Source organism: Acomys minous, assembly GCF_964271855.1.
Source record: "Acomys minous genome assembly, chromosome: 11".
Classification (NCBI taxonomy): Eukaryota; Metazoa; Chordata; class Mammalia; order Rodentia; family Muridae; genus Acomys; species Acomys minous.
This window is the reverse complement of record NC_140492.1, coordinates 72,808,199-72,830,446: the sequence shown is the minus strand read 5'-3', so window position 1 is coordinate 72,830,446 and position 22,248 is coordinate 72,808,199. Positions and strand designations below refer to the sequence as shown.

The 22,248-nt window shown below is 49.7% G+C and overlaps 1 protein-coding gene across 5 annotated transcripts in view; it reads right to left on the bottom strand.

Moving 5' to 3' along the window:
- The window catches only part of TANGO2 (transport and golgi organization 2 homolog), a 45,085-nt gene that overhangs the window by 7,956 nt on the left and 14,881 nt on the right, over nt 1-22,248 (bottom strand). For all 5 annotated transcript variants that reach the window (XM_084802463.1, XM_084802464.1, XM_084802462.1 and 2 more), the window contains exons 2-5: nt 14,029-14,122; nt 5,395-5,483; nt 2,202-2,321; nt 1,401-1,515 (exon numbers count right to left, since the gene is read on the bottom strand). In XM_084802463.1, coding sequence (XP_084658589.1) covers nt 1,401-1,515; nt 2,202-2,321; nt 5,395-5,483; nt 14,029-14,084 — 380 coding nt within the window. In that variant the 5' untranslated portion in view covers nt 14,085-14,122. The remainder of the gene's footprint in view (nt 1-1,400; nt 1,516-2,201; nt 2,322-5,394; nt 5,484-14,028; nt 14,123-22,248) is intronic.

Below are 22,248 nucleotides of genomic sequence, written 5' to 3'. Positions count from 1 at the left end.
ACGCCTTTAATCCCAGCACTCGAGAGGCAGAGGCAGGCAGATCTCTGTGAGTTCGAGGCCAGCCTGGTCTACAGAGTGAGTTCTAGGACACCCATGGCTACACAGAGAAACCCTGTTTTGAAAAACCAAACAAACAAAGCAAAGATGTGTTGTTACTTCCGATTGTGTGTATAAGGGTGATTATGGAGGTCAGAGATATAGGATAAAGTCCTGGAGTTAAGAGTTTCAAGATCCATTTGACATGGGTGCTGGGAAGTGAACTGCAGTCCTCTGCTAAAGCTGTATGCACTCTTAGCCACTGAGCCATCTCTCCAGCCCCAGGACTTGGTTGCTTGTTTTGCGACAAGGTCTCACTAGATAGTCCTAACTGGCCTGCAACTCTTTATGTAGTCTGACTGGCCTTGAGCCCACTGCAATCTGCCTGCCTCTGCCTCCCAAGTGCTGGGATTAAAGGTGTGCATTGTCACACTCAGCTTAGACCCTGCAGCCTTGGCCGTGGCATGAGCAGCCTGACTTAGGGCAGGGGAGACGGGTGCGTTGCTCTTTAGCTGTCTTCTGACCCTGCAGTCTATAACAAGGAAAGCTACTCGGATTTCCAGAGGCCCAACTGCAGAAGCCACAGCACAGCTGCTCAGAGGACAGCAGCCTTGTTCCCAGCTGTTGGACATAGCCACCGAGTAACCGTTCCTGCATGTCACTGCTCTGGCCTCTTGGGGCTGGATTAAACACACATGGCACTACTACTGAGAATGCACACATAGCTCTATGTTTGGAGAGGAGAGTAAGCATAGGTTTACGGCCTCTAGGAGGCCCAGAGGGAGATCGGCAGCGTGCCCTTCCAGCTCCCACCCTGGGCTTTCTTCCTGCAACCGTTGCGCCTCATTTAGCTTCCACAGTGAGTCAGTCCACTCATGTAGTCCAGGAATGACACAGGGCACTCCTTACACAGGGCCTAGGGTGCACTGATGGTAGGAGGTAGCTCAGGACAGACACCTGGATACAGCTAACAGCATTCGCGGACATCAGGGCATTTAACACCCCGAAAGGCCAAGTATATACAACTTGTGTTCCTGCAGCCACGCACAGTATGAGACTCACGTGGGAGCTCAAGTTCCTAGTCAAGACAGACTGATGCCCACTGCTACAAAGCCTCCCACAGGAGCAGATGAGTGCCCAAGCTGGAGTCACCCCAAGCAAGACGCTCTTCAGTCCTGGCGCTGCCAGCTCCCCCCTCACTGTAGGAGGCCAGCGGCTGGCCTTCAGGCTGTCTCAGGAAGCGGGTCTGAGGCAGGCGAGGCCCTCAGATGCTTGCCAAACACCCCTCCAGTGAAGTGCTGGGAAAGGCTACCGAGCCGACGAGGGCAGGGAGCTGAACGGAGAAGGGCTAAAGACCTAGTTACCTGAGGTCAGCTGCTATGAGGTTAAATCCGTTGTACAGGTGGCTCTCTGTGGAGACCTTCTTCAGGTAGGACATGCTGTCCATGTCACTGGTCAGAAAGTGAGTCACAAGTTCACCTGTGGGGTGGGCACACACATAAACAGCCAAGGTAGCAGCCATGAACATGAGACAGACCTTTGCCTGGCTTGCTCGTTTCCCTGGGTTCAGTCTCCATATGGTAGAGTGAACAAAAACAAAGTTTGCCCACTATGCCTCTATGTGGAAATCCAGCATTTAAGAAAGATGAAACTCAGGGCTGGGGAGATGGTTCAGTGGTGAAGAGCGCTGGCTGCTCTTCCAGAGCTCTTGAGTTCAATTCCCAGCAACCACATGGTGGCTCACAACCATCTATAATGTGATCTGATTCCCTCTTCTGATGTGCAGGCACACATGTACGCATATACATAAAATGTATAAATAAACAAATCTCTTTCAACAATAAATGGAAGATGAAACTCAACAGGCAGGGGACAATGATGCAGTGATCAAGGAGACATAAGCCTGAACACTGCCTGGTATAATTATATCGGCAACACTTGGCCATCTCTTCTCTCCAGCTCTTCTTCCTGTCACTGTCCTGAGGGGCACATGGAGGGTGTGGCACTCCCCAGAAGAAGGCCTAGCTGGGCGCCCGCCTTCCTCCTTCCCCATGGTACCAAGACCTGCCCACGTCCATTGCTCTGCCAGTCTTACCTCGGCTCCACCCCACAATGTGCTCAGCTTTGCCCTACCTCGGTCCCACCGGAGCCTGTAGATCCCATACCTCTACCACGGGCGTCTGGCTCTTGCCGGGGCTGCAGGTAGTTGGTGAGGGCCCCCAGCTTCCCACGTGTGCTGATACCCAGCCATGTTCCTCCTGCCTTGCCTTCCTCCATGTCGAGCCCTATGGCAGACAACAACATTACCACCAGCCAAGCTCCTGTGATGGGCCTCACTGGTACCCTCTAGCCCAGTCCTCAGCGGGCATGTTCCATAGCTCTGCCAGGATATACAGCTCCTCATAGGGGCAATGCTGCTGTCACTGGGTCCCACACTAGATTGTCTAGGCCCTATAAGTCATAGGAGAGGAGTTGGGAGGTGTGGCTCAGGGATGTTTGGTAAGAGAGAGACCCTAGACGACAGGAGGTGTCATAGCTGGACCATTAGGAAAAGGAGTTATTAAGATGTCATATGAAGCTGGGTGTGGTAGCACACACCTTTAATCCCAGCACTCTGGAGGCAGAGGCAGGCAGATCACTGTGAGTTTGAGGCCAGCCTGATCTACAAAGCAAGTCCAGGACAATCAAGGCCACACAGAAAAACTGTCTCAAAAAACAAAACAAACAAAAAAAATTGAGACAAAAGTCAGACTGCCCTCTTAGCGGCTTTTATAGAATAATGTTATGGCCTGTGGGAGGAACAGGTTTCCTGAACAAGACAAAGAAGAACAAACCATAAAAACCATATTTGTTAAAAATAGTGTTCTACTCATGAAAAGATATTAAGGAAACTAGTTGGCAGCCCATTTACCCAACAAGACTCAAATGCATAAAGAAACTGTACAAACCAGCAATTGAAAAATGAATGAGCTCCCACTGTTTGGCTAAGCAGCAGAGTACAGATTTCTTTTCCCACATAAAACCACACACACACACATACATACAAAAAAAAAAAAAAAAAAAGAAAAGAAAAAGAAAAAAAGAAAAGAAAGAACGCAGGCAGGCATAGTGGTACACACCTTTAATTCCAGCACTTGGGAGGCAGAGGCAGGTGGATCGCTATGAGTTTGAGGCTAGCCTGGTCTACAAAGCAAGTCCAAGACAGCCAAGGCTAACACAGAGAAACCCTGTCTGGGGGGGGGGGGGAGGAAGAAAGAAAGAAGGAAAGAAAGGAAGGAAGGAAAGAAAGAAAGAAAGAAAGAAAGAAAAGAAAAAGCCTAAGAGAACATGGGCTCTCAGAGAAGAATTTGAACAGGACGGCAACACATACCTATAATCCCAGCAGTGGCAGGCAACAAGCTGCAGCCAGTCAGAAACAGTGAGACTAGCTAGGCTGGCAAGATGGATCAGTAGGTAACGATGCCTGCTGCCGAGCATGACATATGACCCAAATGGCAGAACAAAAAGTGTACACACACACACACACACACACACACACACACACACACACACACCACACTAAATAAAAAAAGTGAAAGCAGCCAGGTGTGGTGGTCCATGCTTGTAATCCCAGCACTTGGGAGGCAGAGGCAAGCAGATCGCTGTGAGTTCAAGGCCAGCCTGGTCTACAAAGTGAGTCCTGGACAGCCAAGACTACAATAGAAACACTGTCTCAGAAAAATAAATAAATGAATAAAAATGAAGTGAAAGCAAAGCTGGGTGTGGTGCACACGCCTTTCCAGTACTCATGAAGGAGAGGCAGGTGGAACTCCTGAGTTTGAGATCAGCCAGGGCTATGCAGAGAGCTGTTTTCACTAAAGAAAGAAAAGAAGGAAAGGGAGGAGAAAAGGAAGGAAGGAACAAAGGAAGGAAGGAAGGAAGAATGAAAAAGGAAAAACACAAAGGAACTGGTAAGATTAAAAAGCTGTCCTGGGGCTGGAGAGATGGCTCAGAGGTTAAGAGCACTGGCTGCTCTTCCAAAGGTCATGAGTTCAATTCCCAGCAACCACATGATGGCTCACAACCTTCTATAATGAGATCTGGTATCTTCTTCTGGTGTGCAGTCTTTACATGCAGAACACTGTATACATAATAAATAAATAAATCTTAAAAAAAAAAAACCTGTCCTGGGCTAGGCATGGTGGTACAAGCTTTTAATGCCAGCAGTCAAGAGGCAGAGGCAGGTGGATCACTGTGAGTTCGAGGCCAGCCTGGTCTACAGAGTGAGTCCAAGACAGCTAACCCTGTCTCGAAAAAACAAACAAACAAAAAAGTCCTGGGCTGGGGAGATGGCTCAGAGGTTAAGAGCACTGACTGCTCTTCCAAAGGTCATGAGTTCAATTCCCAGCAACCACATGGTAGCTTACAACCATCTGTAACGAACTCTGGTACTCTCTTGTAGCCTGCAGGCAGAATGCTGTATACATAATAAATAAATAAGTAAATAAATAAATAAATAAATAAATCTTTAAAAAAAAAGTCCTGACCAGCACACATGAAGGTGGCACATGCACACACAGAGATATAAATAAATAAATAAATAAATAAATAAATAAATAAATAAATGTAATGTGAAAAAGCACTAAGTGAGCTGAGCCCCATGAGTAGAGTCCTCAGGACCTAGCCGACTCTGTGATCTGAGAACAGAGCTGAAGGTTCAGGCAGACTACAGAGGCCAGAGCTCATGGGACAGTAGAACAGAGGCCACAGCTGTTCCCAGAGATGAACTGATTAGCAAGAGTGAGAGAATCCCACAGAAGGACAGAATGGACAGCACTCACCCAGAAGCCAGACTGGAAAACCCATTAATGCCTGGGGCTCTGGAGTACCATGCCTCAGGAAGCAAAAATACTTAGCTCTCAGGGGCTGGCTCCTCGCCTGCCTAATAGGTCTTAAAGCAAAGACCAAACTGTCTCTTAGCAATTGGCTTGCATCTAGAAAAAGCTTAATCTGTTGCTAATATTTCTAGGACTACAAGATGTACCCAGTACAGCCTTTGCTGTGGAGCAAGGGGTGGACAGGTAGAAACATGAACACAGACATGAAACACACTGTTAGGATGCACCCAAAACCAAGCAATGTGGTCCCTTCTCACAGGCCGACCACGTCTTCCAGGGCTCCCCAGCATGTAAGGAACGCGTGGGGCACACTGGGTGGCCAGTTCTAAGAGGTGCTTGATTGTGGGGCTGGCTGATCCCCAAAGCCACTCAGCATTGGCATGTGGAGCAGGGCCGTGACTAGCCCTATTTGGTGGGTTTGACACTTCCCCGAGCTAGTGGAGCACAGCAAAGAGCTGCTTACCAGGTGTGGAGCACTCACCACTGAGGATCTCGCTGTTGTTCCCCCAGAAGTCTGCCAACTTGGACGGCCTGTTGTAGGATTCATCTCTGTTGGCTGCCAAGATGAGCCTGGGAGAAGAAAGTTCAAGGAAACTATGTGCTCAGGACTGACCTGCATGTGCTCCACCATGGAGCTGCAGGCTTCCTGGTTTAATGTTAAATTTACAGCAGCAGCAACATAAATACCACCTGCCGCCCCCCCCCCCCCCCACATGTCCTTGCCATTTGCCATATATCCACAGGCGCCTAGGCATCTCCTGGGAAACCACACTCAGAGCCCCTGCTCAGGAGACAGGCTCCCTGGGATAAGATGTAAGTATGAGGCAGCTTAGAAAGAAAATTAAGGAGACATGGGAAGGGCTGAAGTATCTCACAGTCTCAGAGTTGAGCATTGTAGCACAATTAATACCTACTGTCAAGGTTGCCTACGCAGGGCAGGTTCAGCAGTTAAGAGCATAGAATACTCTTCCAGAGGACTGGAGGGCAACTCCCAGAACCCACATCAGGCAGCTCACCACCACCTGTAACCACAGCTCCAGAACATCTTACACACCTTGTGTCTGTGGGCACCTGCACTTATGTGCACATATTCACAAAAATATGAGTAGTTTAAAATAATAAAATAAATATGTGTAAAAAGATTGCCTACATAGAGACAACTTTTTTATGGATTTTTTTTTCAAATAATAATGTTAAAACAGGACTGGAGAGATGGCTCAGTGGTTAAAAGCACTGTCCACTCTTCCAAAGGACCCAGGTTCAATTCACAGCACCCACATGGCAGCTCACAACTGTCTATAACTCCAGTTCCAAGGGATCTGACAACCTTACACCAATACTCATAAAAAATTAAAATTATATATATATATGAATATTAAAATAGCTAGATGATGGTAGCACATGCTTTTAATTCTAGCACTTGGGAGGCAAGAGTCTGAGGCCAGCCTGCTCTACAGAGTGAGTTCCAGGACAGCCAATGTGACAGAGAAACTCTGTCTCAAAAACAAAAAAACAAAAAACAACAAAGAGAGAGAGAGAGAGAGAGAGAGAGAGAGAGAGAGAGAGAGAGAGAAGTTAAAATAGCAATGAATGTAAGGCCTGAGCACGGTCTTACTACTTTCCCCAAATGTTAACCTGAAGTTTGCTGAGAATCTCATGAACAAGAGTGAAATCCATTCATAGTAAAAGCATCTTCACGTTCACTGTTACCCATATGACCTTTACTTATTAGCTATTCTGACCAGTGTCCCTCAGGAGCCACCGCATCCTTCAAATTCCTCAACCCTCTGAGATGTTCCTTTAGGAGGCACGGGATCTCACACGTTCCTCTGAGAGGTCCCTTTAGGAGGCACGAGATCTCACACGTTCCTCTGAGAGGTCCCTTCAGGAGGCACGGATGTCACATGTACCTGAGACGTCCCTTCAGGAGGCACCTTTGAGATGGACCTTTAGAAGGCACCAGAATTATACGCTGCAAGGACACAGAAGTGGACTCTCTGGGGGAAGCCCACACCTTTGCCCTGGGCATGTTTTATCCTATACCTGAGTGTCCCTAACAAACTGAGTGCCAAAATCTATGTTAAAATTTCCCAAATAAACTTCAACTCTGCTTCATACTGACTCACACTGAGATTTTTTTCCCCTATGGTGAAGTCAAGCCAGACGTAATGATACAGGACTTTCATCCCAGTGCTAGAGAGGCACAGACAAATCTCTGCGTTCCAGGCCAGCCAGGGCTACACAACGAGACCTCCATATAAATAAATAAAAAGAACCACACTGTCACACTTTACTACCTTGCTTGAGCAGAATCTCTCAGGCTGCTAGAGGCATCGGAGAGGCATGGAGCTGTATCTCTGGTCTCTCTCTGCCTGATGGTCACTGCCAGGTTTTCGTGGCTCAGCTTGAGGAGACAGATCTACCAGGTCTTGTGGGACAGCCTCACGCACGCCATACCCCGAAAGGGTCAGAGCAGTAAGGATTCTTCATGGTATTACCAAGCACACAGGGCCAAGCTAGAGAGTAGGGCACTTCCCTGCAAACACGCAGACAGGCCTAGAAGCACAGGCTCCCATCAAGCTGGGGGGCACACTGGACATGAGCAGCACCTGGGGCAGGGCGATCTCTGGAGACTTGTTGTAGGAGGAGGTTGGAAATGGTGGAGGAACTGGCTCTTGAGCCTTCTAGGTCTCCCGTGGAAGCCTCGCCAGGGTAGGGAGAGGCAGACACAGGCATTCAGAATGTCTCTACACCTTCAACATCCAAGTCCCAATGAGCCCGCCCTTCTCTGTTCTGCCCCCTTTGGGGTAGAGTTGTCCCCCACCTTGGCAGCAATGCCAGCATTCCCAAAGCCACAGGTTTTCATTGAGCCCAGCCTGCAGTGGCCAGGAGGAAGGAACCATAGCTCCCCACCCCCCGAAGCATGAGCTGCAGAGAGAACACAGGGACACAGCTGGGGACCCCCGGTCTCCCAGGGGTAAGGTTAGCTTCCACCTGGCCCTGTGCAGGTTCCTTGCTCAAATACCAGCTCTCCTTCTCTATTCTTGTTTCTGGACTCCTGAATATGAGCTGGGGAGAGTGGAATCCGGAAGCCCCCGCCCCTGTGCTGTTGGCAAGCTCTGCACCTGGAGCCAGGCTGGGACTGTTGGCCCCAGAACTGATTCTTACATAACTCCAGTAAATGAACCATGAAACAAACAAATAAAAAGGGAAAGAAAAGAAAAAAACCTGACTAAGCAGAATCCTTAGATGTTCAACTACTTATTTTTTACAAATACATCTTCTGGGAACTTTTTGTTACTTTTGCGTATGGGTGTTGTATGTCTGGGCATCGTGTGCATGCAGCCCATGGAAGCCAGAGAAGGGACTGGATCCCCCGGAACTGGAGTTACAGGTGGTTGTGGGCCACCATGTGGGTGCTGGGAATCGAACCTGCATCCCCTGGAAGAGCAGACATTGCTCTTAACTGCTGAGCCACCTCTCCAGTCCCTCACTGCCTATTTTTAAGCAGGAAATGTGTTTGCCTAACTACTCAAGAACACTGACTGCTGGGCTATTTCTATCACAGGTTGCACTGCTGAAGGCTTGTGGAGGTTTTGCAATACAGAGATGTGCTGGAGCAATGGGCACCCACATCAAGTCCTATATGAGAGCAGAAAGCAAACCCTCAGCTGACACTTGGGGGGACGTCAGTGCCATGAAGGTCCATCTGTCTGTGTTCTGAATTCAAGTTCCTAGCACCTGTAAATGCTGGATGTGCACAGTGGCCTGGAGCAAGGCGACCCATATTGGCAAGCTCTGTCTCAGTGAATAAAGCCGAGAGGGATTGAAGAAGACTTGCAACATGAACCCCAGGCCTCTACATGCATGTGCCCAGAGGCATGCACACACCACATGCTCTTGAAAAACATTTTTAATTAGACTGCACCATTTTTCAGCTTTGTGCATGGGAGTGGAACAGTACATTTCCCCAGCAAATGGAGAGGCGTGCTTACATTTGCATTTATAAAGAATGCAAGTTTCTCCACATCACGGCTCTTGGGGCGACTGGACAGGCTATGCTGACTTTTTTTTTTTTTTTTTTTTTTTTTTTTGGTTTTTTGAGACAAGGTTTCTCTGTGTAGCCTTGGCTATCCTAGACTCGCTTTGTAGACCAGGCTGGCCTCGAACTCACAGCGATCCGCCTGCCTCTGCCTCCCGAGTGCTGGGATTAAAGGCGTGCGCCACCACGCCCGGCCCAGGCTATGCTGACTTAATGTGGTTAGTGATCAATCTTGTCATATAGTCAGGTGTAGACTTTAAGGTAATACAATTACCAACCACAGTGATAGGTATTCATCTGCTTTGCTTTTGGCCTCTTCCTTTGGAAGGCGTTTTGCTAGGTTGGATCCAATAATTGCTTTATTGTGTTCTATTTTTGCGGTGCTGAGGATTGGAGCCAACTCTACCACCGAGCTGTGAACACCACAAGCCCCAAGAACTTCAAGCATCGTTTCCAGTACTGTGTCTTATGATTCTGATCTAGGAGACTTTAGACCTTAGGGGATTGCCGCTTTGGGGATCATGGCCCAAATCTAAAGCACTCCCCACTTGTCCTCTCAGTGAACAAGTCAGGCTACTGAGGTGACAGCTCAGGGCTGTGGACTGCAACTGTTATTGGACGTCCCTGGAGCTGGAATGGAAGTGGCTACCAAAGTGAGCTTGGCCCACAGTTGGGGAAACATGACTCGTATCCATTGAGTTGCCCAGGGCTGCTTTAGTTAGCTCATCTCCATCAGAAGAACATTCCAGTGTCGCAAGCTGGCAGCTGAGCCTCCTTCCTGGCAATATGAACAAGTGCAGTCAAAGTCCCCGGGGGAAGCCATCACGCTGCCTGGTCTCCTCAGTGTACTGGCTTCCCTGTGTCATAACGGATCACCATAGGGTGGCAGTTTCACCTTTAGCAGTCCATTGGCTTGTGGTCTGGAGGATTGAAGTCCAAGATCAAGGAATTGGCAGGGCCAGTTTCCTCTGGGATCCCTGTCTTCTACTTTTCTGGTCATAGCAGCCTTCTTCTGTATGTCTGTATTCTAATCTCGTCTCAGGATACTCCACATGCTGAATCAAGGCAGCCCCACTGTGGCTTCATCTTACCTTTATTTCTCACTTCTTTCAAGTTCTATCTCTAAAGAGAGCTGCATTCTGATATGCTGGCAGTTAAGAATTTTTATTATTATTATTTTTTATTTTTTTGGGTTTTTTTTCCCCCCAAGATAGTGTCAGTCTGTAGCTCTTGCTGTTCTGGAATTCACAGACAACCGCCTGCCTCTGTCTCTGGAGTTCTGGGATTAAAGTACTGCACTACTACACCCAGCTACAGTTAGAATTCAAATATAGGAACCCAGACACAGTCTACCCCAAACCATCTTGTGGTTGTGTGCAGCTGTCTAGTCACTTTTTTTTTCCATGTGATAAAATACCATGACCAAGGCAACTTATAAAAGAGTTTAATATTTAGGGCTTACAGTTTCAAAGGGTTAGTATCCTTGGTGGCCAAGCAAAGGCATGCTGGCAAGAAATACCTTAACCCACAAGTTGGAGACAGAGAGGGAGTCACTGGGAATGGTCCAAGTCTTTTGAAACCTCAAATCTCATCCCCTGTGACACACCTCCTCTAAGAAGGCCACACCCCCTAATCCTTCCCCAAAAGTTCCATCAAATGGGGACCAAGTATTTAAACACATTAGCCTACGGGGGCCATCCTCATTCAAACCATCACAGTAGCCCTGATCAACAGTCTGTGCCTTTGGCAATTTGACTTTATAGGAACAAACCTGAGGAGACTTCTTCTACTTCCAAAGCCATCTGCCACAGCCATGGTGGGCCCTGGGGACCAAGCTTGGCTTTGTGATCAATCTTTTTTTTTCTTTCTTTCAGTTTCATGTTGCCCACATTGGCCTTGAACTCCAGATCCTCCCAAGTGCTGTGGTTACAGGTGTAAGCCACATCTGGTTTCCAATTGATATTTTAGGCTCTGGTCATTTAAGCCTGTTTTCTAATGATCTATTCTATTGTTGATTGAGTACAGGTTGGTCCTCAGGGTCTCAGAATAACTGGGTGTGGAAGCGGCCTGCAGCAAAGCCCAGGTGGTGACTGGTGAGCACTGGAGCTTGCCCCCACAGGCCAGCATTGCTGAAGCAGAGCCTCTCCCAGCGGGGATGAGGTGGGTGGAGCCTCTCCCAGCAGGGATGAGGTGGGTGGAGCCTCTCCCAGCGGGGATGAGGTGGGTGGAGCCTCTCCCAGCGGGGATGAGGTGGGTGGAGCCTCTCCCAGCGGGGATGAGGTGGGTGGAGCCTCTCCCAGCAGGGATGAGGTGGGTGGAGCCTCTCCCAGGAGGGATGAGGTGGGTGGAGCCTCTCCCAGCGGGGATGAGGTGGGTGGAGCCTCTCCCAGCAGGGATGAAGTGGGTGGAGCTCGCCACAAGCACAGGCTGTGAGGATTCGCTTGTGAGAGAGGAGCAACTGAACTTCAGCCGCCTGAAGCTGGCCAGAGATTCAGGCCGTGCGCCTGGATGGATCTGTTAGCAGTTGAGCATGGTAGAAAGGAAGCCAGTGAATACAAAAAGTGACGTAGTGGTGTCACTCTGTTGCTGCCTCCTCCACCTAATGGCCTGGCTTGCCTTGTCCCACCATGACTGGGATTGCAGGTGTGTGTGGCCACACTTGGCTCACGTAGGTCTTTCACTATTTACTTCTATGTGGTCCATTTCTTTTTTTCTTTTCTTTTTTTTTTTTTTTGAGATATGGTTTCTCTATGTAGCCTTGACTATCCTGGACTTGCTCTGTAGACCAGGCTGGCCTCGAACTCATAGCATGAACCACTGCCCGGCACTTGCCCATTTCTTATCTTTCTTTCTTCCCATTTTAATTTTACCTGCAGGTGGTTTTCAAGAGGGCAATGGCCAATCCTGGGATTCACACCTCACCTAAGACTAAGGAACTGCTTGCTGGGCTGCGTCACTCCAGATGAAAACACAACTTTGTTTTTGCCAGTGAAGGAGAATTCCCATGAGCACAGGGGCTGAGGGGAGCGAAGGGGTTGGCCAACCACTTCTCAACTTAGTTCATCAAGGCCCAGGCTCGGCCTCTACAGCCTCTGCTGTAGAAGCAGCTCCTCAAGTCTTAGTTCCGGCAATGCTCAATATAAGTGGCGGGCATGGGTCAGTACCTCCACCTAGTCCTTGCCCTGTGACAGATCGCATAACTCTAGATGCTTTAGAAGGCAGGTTCCAGCAATATCCGGCAGGATGGCACCCGAGGGACTTCTCAGTCATTAAGGAGTCATAGTTGTGCCATCCATAGGACATTCTCTCTCTCTCTCTCTCCCTCCCTCCCTCCCCCCTCTCTCTTTCTCTCTCTCTCACATACACACACACACACTCTCCCTCCCTCCCTCCCTCCCTCTCTCACAAACACATACACTCTCTCTCTTCCTCCCTCCCTCCCTCCCTCCCCCCCACACGCTCTCTCCCTCCCTCCCCTCTCTCTCCCTCTCTCCCCTCTCTCTCACACACATTCTCTCTCTCTCCTTCTCTCCCTCCCTCCCTCCCTCTCTCCCTCTCTCCCTCTCTCTCTCTCTCTCTCACACACACACCCACCCACACACATGTATAAGTGTTTTGTCTACATATATATCTGTGCAGCACTGGAGTGCCTGGTATATGTGGCTACCAGAAGAGGGCACTGGATTCTGTGGAACTGCAGTTATAGACAGTTGTGAACTACCACGTGGGTACTGGGAATACCCCCAGTCCTCTAGGAGAGCAGCACCCCAACTGTGCGTCTTAATTAATATAGGTGTGGCAGATGGGGCTCTGCTCTGGGCACTGGAGTATCGACTGCCACTCATATCTGCTGCTTGCATATTCATTAGTCAGTTCACTTCTCACCAGACAGCCCTTGAGGTAACTAGCTCTGTATCACTCTCCTTGCAAGCCTCCACCTGCAGAATGGACCCAGACTCCCTTTACTGTTTTGCCAGGGCCATTAGCATCACCTCCTGTAGCCTGCTCCAGCTCTGTTTCCTCTGTAGAAAGAGGACACACCACGTCCCTGCACTCCCATCCCCGAGACTGAAATGAGGGAATTCAGATGCTATGCCAGGCATGGGGTCTCTGCCCTTCAGCATGGGAACCCCAAAGACAACTTGTATCATTTCTGGAACACAACTGGTTGGTTTTTTGTTTTGTTTTGTTGTTTGGTTTTTTGAGACAGGGTTTCTCTGTGTAGCCCTGACTATCCTGGACTCACTTTGTAGACCAGGCTGGCCTCGAACTCACAGCGATCCACCTGCCTCTGCCTCCCGAGTGCTGGGATCAAAGGCGTGCGCCACCACTACCCAGCCACATCTTTTTTAAAATTTTAATTTATGATAATGTATTCAGGTTACATCCTAATTGTTATCTCCTCACTTGTATCTTCTCACTCTGGAACACATCTCAAAACTTTGGAAATGCTCCAGACACAAGACAGGAGTCTATGTCTGGTTGTCAGTTAAATCTCTGCCTTATCCTCTATACACACAAACGAGTGTTGACATGGCCTGCAGAACGAATCGGCTACTGTCCAGAGTTCACACGTAGGTGAAAGTGGGGAGGGCTAGCCTTCAGTTCACTCTTCTCTGCCCGCTGTTTCCCATGTTCTAGGCTGGTACCCCACTTACCCCACTTTCCTCACTCCTTGGATCGAGTGCCCCAAACCCATGGATGCTTTCCTGAATTTACTGCCACCCAGAACCCTCAGTGACCCAACCAGGCGGAGTCTCACTCACTGTTTTCACTACCCCAATTCTGCTGCTGGGACTCCAATCATAAGCCACAGAACTGCACCTCATCCCTGTCTTGCCACACATTAGCTGAGTCCCTGTTCTAGGACGGTAATGGCCCCAGTACCCCACACTAAGCAGCCATTGTGCCCGGCAGGAGAACCAGGCCTGTGCAGGGTGCCTGCAGAGACAGGCCCACACCCCCAGCAGCCTGCCCTTGTCTCTCGCACGCACAGCACCCCAGGGGTCAGGGACGGCCGTGTCCCCCAGGCCCAGTGCAGCATGGCAGAGGCAGGACGAGGGCATTCGTTACCTGTATGCGTTTTTGGAAACAGGACGAGGATCGAACTTAAAGAAGATGATGCACATGGGTTGCAAGGGTGGCTTTGCTCACACGGTCGCAAGGTCTGTGGGAAAAGGAGAATAATGAGGTATGAACAGCAGTGTCAGAGGGCCTTTCCGGTGCCTCAGTGGCCCAGGACACATTGTCGGTGAGGAGGGCTGAACTAGTGAGACATCATAGACATCTCTCTTCACCGGGGCATCAGCATCAGCTTGTAATGCCACCACCATGATACTTCCTTACCCTGGACACACCACGTGGGGGTGGTAGTGGGTGTTGGAAGGGCGCAGCAGCAGCAATATGGACCATACATGAAGCTGGGCTGAAGGGGTAGCAAATCCTCTCCCCAGCAATGGCACCACATACTGCCCATGAGCCATGGAGAGAGACACACCCATCGCATCCCATGGCAGCCCATGGCATCCCCAAGGCCCTCAGGGCTCACTCACCTGGGATGATCTGTGACACATGTCCCCATAGGCCTTTGCCTAGCACACACAAACACACACCACCTCAAAGGACCTAATGGTTCTGCATGCCCACATCAGTAGGCAGAAACCAGTGCTAGGCATGTGTGCACACACCTGGGTGCTAACTGAGTGTGGACTAAGTGCACAATCCCTTGTCACATAGACCCCATGCCCTAGGGCCTCTAGAGCCCAGAAGGCATTTCCCTGTACTTTGTAGTTCTGAGAATAGAGCTAATCTAGACACATCAACTCTGGAAGGGAGACTCGAAGCTCCACAATGATTTAGTATCACAGTTCCAGGATACAGCTAATATCTACAGCTAAAGCCAAGAAACTGATCCACTACTGAGGTAGGCAAGCAGTGAGTAGAGGGCAGTGTGTGCACACAGATGTAAGTCTGCAGAGGTGCCTAAGTGCAAAAATGTGTATGTATTATTTTGCAGTTATGCACACATATCTACGTTCATGTGTACCTCTGCGTGATATTTGTAAGCAATGCGATGGTCTGCATGGGCACATGTATGCCCAGAGAAGGCTACTGCATCACAAAGGCACAGCTAGAGATGCCTCAGGTCAGTGTAGCCAGCTTCCTGTCTTTGAGGCTCTGGAGGTTGGGTCAGGTTGTGCTCACTCTCAGGCTTGGGGAGGGGCTTAGATGCTAAGTGCAACATGACCACTTGAGTTTGGGTGCCTCCCTCGGAAGGTCTGTGGGTCAGGCCCTTGATGGTCCTCCTTGTAGGAGGCCATCACAAGACACCCAGCTCCAGCAGTGTCTATAGTTTAGGGCACTCGTGTCCCCAATCTCCATGCAGCTATACAGAGCGTCACCCAGATGAGGGCCTTCAAAGCCTCCCTGAGGGCACAGTAGCAGAAAGCACGGGCTGGAGACCTGGAGACCACTGTCACTCACTTTTTCACAAATCCTAACAGCCACTACAGCCTTGGGAGAAGCCCCAGCTCCAGGGACACCAGGGGTATGCCTGTGACAGACACTGGCCATTCTAATTATTGGGGCTATGAAATGAAATTTTTGCAGACCTGCACCACAGCAGTAGAGGGGCTCAGGCCACAGCTTGCCATGGTTTGCCTTAGAGCCCTGGGGAAGCAGGCAAGCTCAGCTTTCCCTGACAAGGCCACAGCATCAGTCTCAGAGTGTCAGACACCCTCAAGAGGAATACAAAGGTAAGGTAAGGCCCGACCCTAGAGCTAGGCTGAGACAAACGCTCACAGGGAAAGAGGGCGCTACATCCACAGCTATCTTCAGAAGCTGTGTGAAAAGAAAAAGAGGGAAGCAGGTTGTAGTGGCATGTCTGAGAACTCAGCTCTTAGAGGATCCTGAGTTCAAGGCCAGCCTGAGTCACACATGCAGAGCTCTAGACCTAGTCTCAACAACAACAACAACAACCACCAGCAGCAGCAACAGCCAACACCCAGGGCTTACAAGATGGCTTTAGTTCAATCCCAGGAGCTCACACATGAAGGTGGAAGCAAAGAATTGACTCCACAAAGTTGTAATCTGACCTCCCCATGTGTGCTGTGGCATGTATGCCCACACCCACATACAATAATACTCGTACATAACATCTCAAATATAAAAAGGAGGACAGGGCTCAGAATTTAAGAAAACTGACTCTGGTTCAAGTCTCAGCAGCCACATAGTAGCTCACAACCATCTGTAATTCCAGTCTTAGGATCTATTCCGGCCTCCGTGGGTACCAGGCACACACATGGTGCACCCACGTACATGCAAGCAAAGCATTGAAACACATAAAAATGAGCACGGATAAAACAAAATGGGGAGGCCGGGCGTGGTGGTGCACGCCTTTAATCCCAGCACTCAGGAGGCAAAGACAGGCGGATCACTGTGAGCTCGAGGACAAAGTGAGTCCAGGAAAGCCAAGGATACACAGAGAGACCCTGTCTCAAAAAAAAAAAAAATGGGGGTGGTCTATGAGAAATTGTGCGTGGTGGCGCACGTCTTTAATCCCAGCACTCAGGAGGCAGAGGCAGCCAGATGGTTGTGAGTTGGAGGCCAGACTGGTCTACAAAAGCGAATCCAGAATAGCCAGAACTATTACACAGAGGAACCCTGTCTCAAAAACTTTAAAAAGAAAGAAAGAAAGAAAGAAAAAGAAAAAGAGAAATTGTGCCGTCCCTAGCATTCCATGAAACAGAGACAGATCTACACTATAGGGTGAAGGACCCTGAAATTCAGGGCCTTGGCGATTACGACAGATTGACTCATATATCACAGACAAGCCATGCTCTGACTCTAGGAAAACAATAGCAGCCAGGAAAACAGCTGCAGGATGAGAAAAATAAAGGGCAAACCAGAGTTCAGAGCACAAAAAGAAACTTTTACAAAGTTCTTCGAAAAATGACGCCTCTTGGGAGTACAAAGCCCAGACGATAGGAGGAGGGGGGAGGCAAAGAGCAGTGGTGAAGTCAAGAGGGACTGGACACAGCTAGAGAGACAGCCGAGCAGTTATCCAGAGGCGGTGCAGGGAACTGACAGCATGCTGGGCCTCAGGAGGGACGACCTGCCAGCTGCTGTGGGTGGCGGCTCCTGGACTAACGGTATGTGCAAAAGCCAGCTGCTGGTGTCACAGAAGAGGCCAGCTTTCTGGACCTCAGACTCCTTCGGTCCTCCCTAGGCTATCTGTGTACCTAGCCACTGGGCAGGGCCACTGGCCGAGGCAGTTCTGGCCACTGTCACTAGACACAGCCCGAGCAAGGGTGTTTCTCCAGTTCAACTGCAGGACCTGCCATCCTAGCTGGCCCAGGAGGGCAGCAGGCCAGCCCCGTAGGTTGGAGTGGTGGGGAGGGCAGGGCTCCATGGTCCACAGGAAGGCCATCGATGTATCTCCAGGCAGCCTGGAGCTGGAGGTGCTGGCAGAGCTCAGGGCTGCAGCCTCGATGAAGACGCAGTCATTGGGAGAGAAGGACCAGAGGAAAGCCAGCCCCTGGGAGGGGACCATCAGGAACTGCCTTTCTCTCCAATCCCTCACCCCCCACTCAAGCCAGGCCCGCTGCCCAACAGGCTCTCCATCCTCTCTGGCCAGCGACTACTTCTCACACCTTTCCCACTGCACCTCTCCCATAACACATCCCTCCTACACCTGAGCCCAGATGTTCCCCCAGGAAGCTGCTGGCAAGCCCCCGTGAGTGGCAGGTGTCTCCAGCCCAGTGCCAGTAGAGTTCTGATGCTCTTTTCGTGGTCTGGTGAGGTCCTCTCTGACATGCGGCCTCTTTAGCTCTCCCCTTGCTCCTGTTGGCCTGCAGGGCTGAGAGCAGACCCTGAGCCCATGCCCTAGTCTTCCGATCACACATGAAAGTTGGTATTTAGATAGTCAAAACCACCTGACAGGGGCACTAACCCTGAGCACGCCAGGTACTTCCCATGCTCTCTGGACCAGCGGAGACCACAGGACCACAGCAGACTACACACACCACAAGGGTCCTTACAGGCCATGAGGCTGTGCACAAGGGCCATGTTTGGGGGGAAGATGAGCCCGGTTTTCCTGAAGATATTTCTACTTCACCTGGCGCCACTCCTGCGCTGATTAGCTGGTGGGTTCAGTGGAATTTCTGTCTTTGGCTACCCAAAAAAGGCAGAGTGATGAGGGTCATATAAGATACTAGAATCGCTTGAAGCCAGATTAATCAGAACAGTAGAGAGAAATTTAAGTAAATAAATAAATAAAAGTCCCTGGAAGAGATGGAGGAGTTCATTTCCCTACATGCACATGGTGGCTCATAGCCATTGGTGACTCTGGTTTTAGGGAATCCAATGCCTTTTCTGGGCTCCATGGCCATTGCTCTTGGTACACAGACACACATGCAGGAGAAACACCCATACACATACAGTAAAATGGAAACCAAAACCAAACAGAAAACCTCTGGCCATTTGTGAAAATGGAGGAGAAGAGTATGGCATCCTGCTGAGCACAGCGACGGGGGGGGGGGGGGGGGGACTGCTGTGATTTCCCTCCCTGAAAGCACTGAACAAGTGCCCAGGGACTGGGACCCATGCTGAAAGGTTCCAGAGGTCACAACTGCAGAGAGTCCAGAGCACCCACAGCGCACACTCATTTACCGCTGTGCCCTTGCAACATCTGGCACCCCACGTCCTGGGGGCGATCGCCACCAACACAAGCCCACACCTCTGTTCAGTGCCCTCGCTGGCAGGCAGAAGTAGTGCAGCAGATCTGGGCTGCCACCCACACACCCTGTACACTCCAGCTGTTTCTTTGGCATGCCTTTTTTGGGAAAAGTGTCCTCACCGACACGGAAGCCTTGGGTAGTACAGGATAGGCTGTGCCACTGTGACTTGTGATGGTGGCCGTGGGCCACATAGTTATCAGCTGGGTACTAAGCAAGGTCAGCCAAACAGGCCAGAAACCTGCCAGTCTCCCATAATCAAGCCCCAGCGAAACCACAGATACCCAAGTGAGCAGTTCTCCAGCTGGAAAATTCCATGTGTGTTGTTCCCACTTCACCGCTCAGAAAACTGAGAGAGGGCACGCAGCTCCACCGAGAACTGGCAAATAGGAACCCGTGCCCAGTCTCCAGGATTCTGTGCCCTGTGATAAACTATAAACATGAACACAAGAGCCTCTGAGTGCTCTGGATCCTTCCATCGAATCACTTGAGTGAAGGTCTTAGGTTTCTTCACCGACATCTAAACTGTGGCCCTGCACAGTGGCTCAGAGTGGGGAGTGCCCTGGTTTAAGGCCGTGCAGTGGTCCCTGGTCCCAGGTCACAGCCTAACCCTGTCACTCTCTTCCTCATCTGGGAGCTGCTGGATTCACCACACTCCTCCTGAAGGGCTGGACCCTAAGGCCTATCAACAGGCTCCACCCAGCCCACTTCCACAGCCCAGTCTACGGAGCCACTGAGCCTCTGCTCCACGAAGGCATGTCCCACCGGGCCAGAAAACGCTGCAGACGGAGCCTATACCTGATCTGATTGGTCAAACCTGGACTCAACACAGCCACCCTACATAGTCAGAAAAGGTCAGATCAAAGAAGACGAGAACCCACTAGGGAAAAGTTAAATTCTGTACTGGCACGTAGTGTGGTGTGGGCCCCACTTATTGCCCTCAGTGGACATTTCACACTGCTGCATCCCCAACATCCCAGGGTCTACCACAACCTGCTCTTCATTCTTACGGCTTTATGCAGCAAGCACTGGGGCAATCTCCTCAGGAACTCTAACCCATTGACTGGCCTAGAAGACTTTAATTCCAGCACTTGGGAGGCAGAGGAAGGTGGATCTCTGTGAGTTCGAGGCCAGCCTGGTCTACAAAGCGAGTTCCAGGACAGCCAAGGCTACACAGAGAAACTCTGACTTGAAAAACCAAAAGAGAAAAAAAAAAAATTACACAACAGTGGTGCTCAACCTGCGGGTCAAAACCTCTAGGGGCACCTAATGACCCTTTCACAGGTGTTAGGTTTCAAGCCTGAGACAAATGGCTGAAGTGCCTGCTTAACATATCAAAGTAGACACTGGCCACCAGGGTCCCTCAGTCCCAACCTGTTACCAGGCCTTCCAGGCTGGCAGACCCCATGCCTCTTCTCTGAACCTTCCAGCCCAGGGGCTTGGATGCTCTTCTCTATTTAATCCAACCATTTTGGTCACCTGTCCTAGTGTGCCTTTGGGCCTCCTGGCTGCTCCACCTGGTTCCCCTCTCTCCAGTCTCCCCTCCCTTCCCCCTGCCTCACATGGGCCCAGCTTAGCAGGCTCATGCCCACTGTCACCTCTCCCAGATGTCCCTGCCTCTGGCTGTGCTCTCCCACATGTCTATAATAAGCCTCCTCCTCCACATACGTGGGAGTAGTTCTATTCCTTCTACTTCCGTTTTTTTCATTCATCTGGTGCCAAAACCCAAAACTGGGGACCAGTCATGTTTCCTTTCCTCTTATTAATCTTTTTCATTCACATATCAGATATTTACATTATGACTTGTTTGTTTCTTTTTTGTTTTTTGAGACAGGGTGTCTCTTGTAGTCCTGGCTGTCCTGGACTCGCTTTGTAGACCAGGCTGTCCTCGAACTCACAGTGATCTGCCTGCCCCTGCCTCCCGAGTGCTGGGATTAAAGGTGTGCACCACCATGTCCGGCTTTACATTATGATTCTTTTTTTAAGATTGATTGTATTTGAGTGCTTTATCTGCAGATGAAGGCATCGGATCACATTACAGATGGTTGTGAGCCACCATGTAGTTGCTCAGGACCTCTGGAAGCACAGACGGTTCTCTTAACCGCTGAGCCCCACATTATGATTCTTAACGATAGCAAATTTAGGCCAGGCGTGGTGGCACACACTTTTAATCTCAGCACTTGGGAGGCAGAGGCCAGCCTGGTCTACAAAGTGAGTCCAGGAGAGCTAAGGTTACAGAGAAACCCTTCTCAAAAAACAAAAACAAAAACAGAAAGCAAATTTACAGTTATGAAGCAGCAACAAAAGTAATTTTGTGGTTGGGGATGATCACGTGAAGAACTGTATTAAAATGTGACACGCAGAGTTTAAAAGGCTGAGGACCACTGTTGTAGGAGCAAGCCTCCAAAAGCCTCCATGTCCCTGTAACTCTTGCATCCTAAAAGCTTGCAAAACCAGCACCAAGTGGACAATGACACGTTCTACTACTAGCCTGAAAAACACAGCAAGGGCTGAAAAGGTGGCTTAGTGCTTAGGGGCAAGTACAGCCCTAGTAGAGGACCTGGGCAGCTCCCAGGACTACCCTAGCGGCTTACAACTGAGTAACTCCAGCGATCTAACGCCCTTATTTCATCTTCTGTAGCCATCAAGCAATGCACAGAGTGCATATTCATGAGTGCAAGCCAAACACTCACAACAGTAGGAAGCCCTGAGACATGGTGGCTCAGGCCTTGGTCTCAGCACTCGGGAGGCAGCGGCAGATGATTCGCTGTGAGTTCGAGCCAGCCTGGTCTACAAAGTGAGTTCAGGACAGCCAAGGCTACACAAAAAAACCCTGTATAGAAAAAAAGAAAAACCCAAACAAAAAAGCAAACAAACAAACAAAAACCAAAACAAAGAGCCCTGGGAACCCCTGCCTTCCCTAAGCAGCCTCTTTCTAGTAAGGCATCCTGCTGGCAGTGCCCATGAGCTCCCCTCATCTCCCTCCTTCCTTCCCTCTTCTCTCTCTCTCTCTCTCTCTCTCTCTCTCTCTCTCTCTCTCTCCACCCCCACGTGTGCATGCATGTGTTCCAAAACAAACTTATTTTTGGCCATGCCATAACAAATTATAATTGAAAATAGACCCTCGGAATATAGGGAAAATAACAAAACAAAAAGGCCAACAAATTCTCAGAATTGAAGAGTACATTTTAAAGACTCAGGTTAAGCTATTGATAGTACCTATTAGGAATGTAAAATAAAATCATATGTTGTATGAAAGTATGATAAATCTGTAAAGGATCTCAGATAAAATAAATTATTTAGTAAAATAAATAAATAGATAAATAAAAGAAAAAGAAAAAAAGAATTGAAGAGTATACCCCTGTGCTGGCTAATCTTATGCCAAGTTGGCACAAGCTAGAGTCATCTGAGAGCAGGGAATCCCAGTTGAAAAAGATCCAGCTGTAGGCAAGCCTGCAGGGCATTTTCATAATTAGTGATTGCTGAGGGAGGGTCCAGCACATTGCGGTGGTGCCATCCCTGGGCTGGTGGTCCTGGGTTCTGTAAGAAAGCAGGCTGA